General features: G+C 43.9%; 1 protein-coding gene across 3 annotated transcripts in view; it reads left to right on the top strand.

Moving 5' to 3' along the window:
• Nucleotides 1-591: 591 nt before the first annotated feature.
• rtn4a (reticulon 4a) overlaps nucleotides 592-1778 on the top strand; it is a 51776-nt gene continuing 50589 nt past the window's right edge. For 2 of the 3 annotated variants that reach the window (XM_014026915.1, XM_014026914.1), the window contains exon 1: nucleotides 600-1208. In XM_014026915.1, coding sequence (XP_013882369.1) covers nucleotides 779-1208 — 430 coding nt within the window. In that variant the 5' untranslated portion in view covers nucleotides 600-778. Of the gene's footprint in view, nucleotides 1209-1778 lie in introns of all 3 variants that reach the window. The other variant, XM_014026913.1, reaches the window with a different exon arrangement.

Genomic DNA, 1778 nt, shown 5'->3' with positions numbered 1-1778 from the left:
ATGCTGTTGTTTCTGCATCAAGGCATGAGCTACTGCTAGCATTATGACAGTTAGCTATTAGTAATGTCTGATAAACAAAGGTATATGTATTATATTATTTTAATATAAAGATTTTCTCAGTTTAGATGCACAATAAAATAACATTTAATAAATAGTTTTCCCCTGGGTTGAAGGAGAAGAGACGTGTCCGATAATGGAAGCAGTGCTGTTAGCGCAGCATGTCGCACCCAGATTAGTCACAACAAAAGAATCCGCTGAGTCCACTCCCTGTTATTTTCCCACACCACGTACCAGGCCCGATTCAGCACCTTATTTATTTATTTATTTATTTATTTATTTATTTATTTATTTATTTATTTATTGTGTTTTGACAAAAACGGCAGTCCATAACAGACAGCTAACTTGTTATTTATATAGTATGCGTCATGTGTGAACCCCTAATTTACCCCAAGTCATTAAAGGCGGTGTCAGGTCACGCCTACTTTGCGAGCTCTGATTGGCCAAAGTTGGTGTTACGTAGGGGTCCCTCAACAAGTGATTGGTCAGTGAAGTTTCCATTTCTTTTTTGCTATTTGAGACGTCTGTTGCTTGCTTGGCTCACTAAGTCGGTCTGAGTTTAGGGAAAGTAGCGGAAGGTTCGGTTCGGTTCGGTTTCTGAGCTTTGTTTGGTAGAAGTTTACAAGAGGAAGTTAAACTTGACCAACATTTTACAGAAAGTGGATTTTTTTATTTTTTTTACCGTCAGGAGAAACTTTCTGAGGCTAAAAAAAAAGGAAACATGACAGACAAGGAGGACCTTGTCTCTTCTACTGCTCTTTTCCCCGAGGGACACCATTACGAACCGGAACCAGATCCGAACCTTGAGCCCAGGCAGGACCACTTCAGTGTGGATGACATTGTGGACTTAGTCGGTGGAGCTCAGGACGCCTTGGAGCGACACATTCAAGAGGCCACCGTGACTTCCACAGAACCAGAAGAGTCTGAAGTCCCAGACTACACGACTCCGGGCTTTGCTTCTGTTCCAGAGGAGGAGTCTGACGTCTTAGCCCCCAAAGCCGAACCGGAGAGTACACGTATCTTTCCGGAATCACAACCAGAACCTGCTCCCGAGAGCGACGCCCTCCCTCCTGCTGCGGCCGAACCCCAGAAAACAGCTCCATCCTCCGCAGAGGCAGATCAGCAGCCACCAGGCGCGGCTCCAGCGTCGTGTGAGTATCCGATGAGGCTGGCTGATTTCATGATACATTAACACGAACCTGTATAAACCCAAACCATGTTCACATCCGAATCATTACCGCTCGATCCGTAATCAACCGGTAGGTGATGCCTCTCTGCCTGGCCCTATCTCTGCACCGACCTACTGTTAGAAAACCGGTTTGTCTTAATCATCTAACGTGAATCCTGCTGCTATTTTATGGACAGATGTGTTGTAGTGGACATGTTACAGGTTGAGCTCTGTCTGTGGTTTTTATTGTTATTATTTTTTTTCTCGATCATCATGCGGCCCACCTATTTCAGTTCGATTAACAGCAGTAATGTGAGCCTCTTACCGGAAATACCGGTGTCAATAAAGCGTTAACTGATTCATTACTATACGGGGAATAGTATGTTTGTGAAAGGATAATCCACAGAAACGTGTTTGGCCTATATTTCATACATTATCCGGCTGCTCCGCACATTCATGCTAATCATAGCTGTTCGGTTTCGTACGGAGTGCTTTACACGCCATTTATTCAGACACAATAAAAACGTTTCCATGTTCCTGAACTGTGCATGTT

This window comes from Austrofundulus limnaeus, unplaced genomic scaffold, assembly GCF_001266775.1.
Source record: "Austrofundulus limnaeus strain Quisiro unplaced genomic scaffold, Austrofundulus_limnaeus-1.0 Scaffold600, whole genome shotgun sequence".
In the NCBI taxonomy this organism is placed as follows: domain Eukaryota; kingdom Metazoa; phylum Chordata; class Actinopteri; order Cyprinodontiformes; family Rivulidae; genus Austrofundulus; species Austrofundulus limnaeus.
This window is presented reverse-complemented; position numbering and strand designations above follow the sequence as displayed.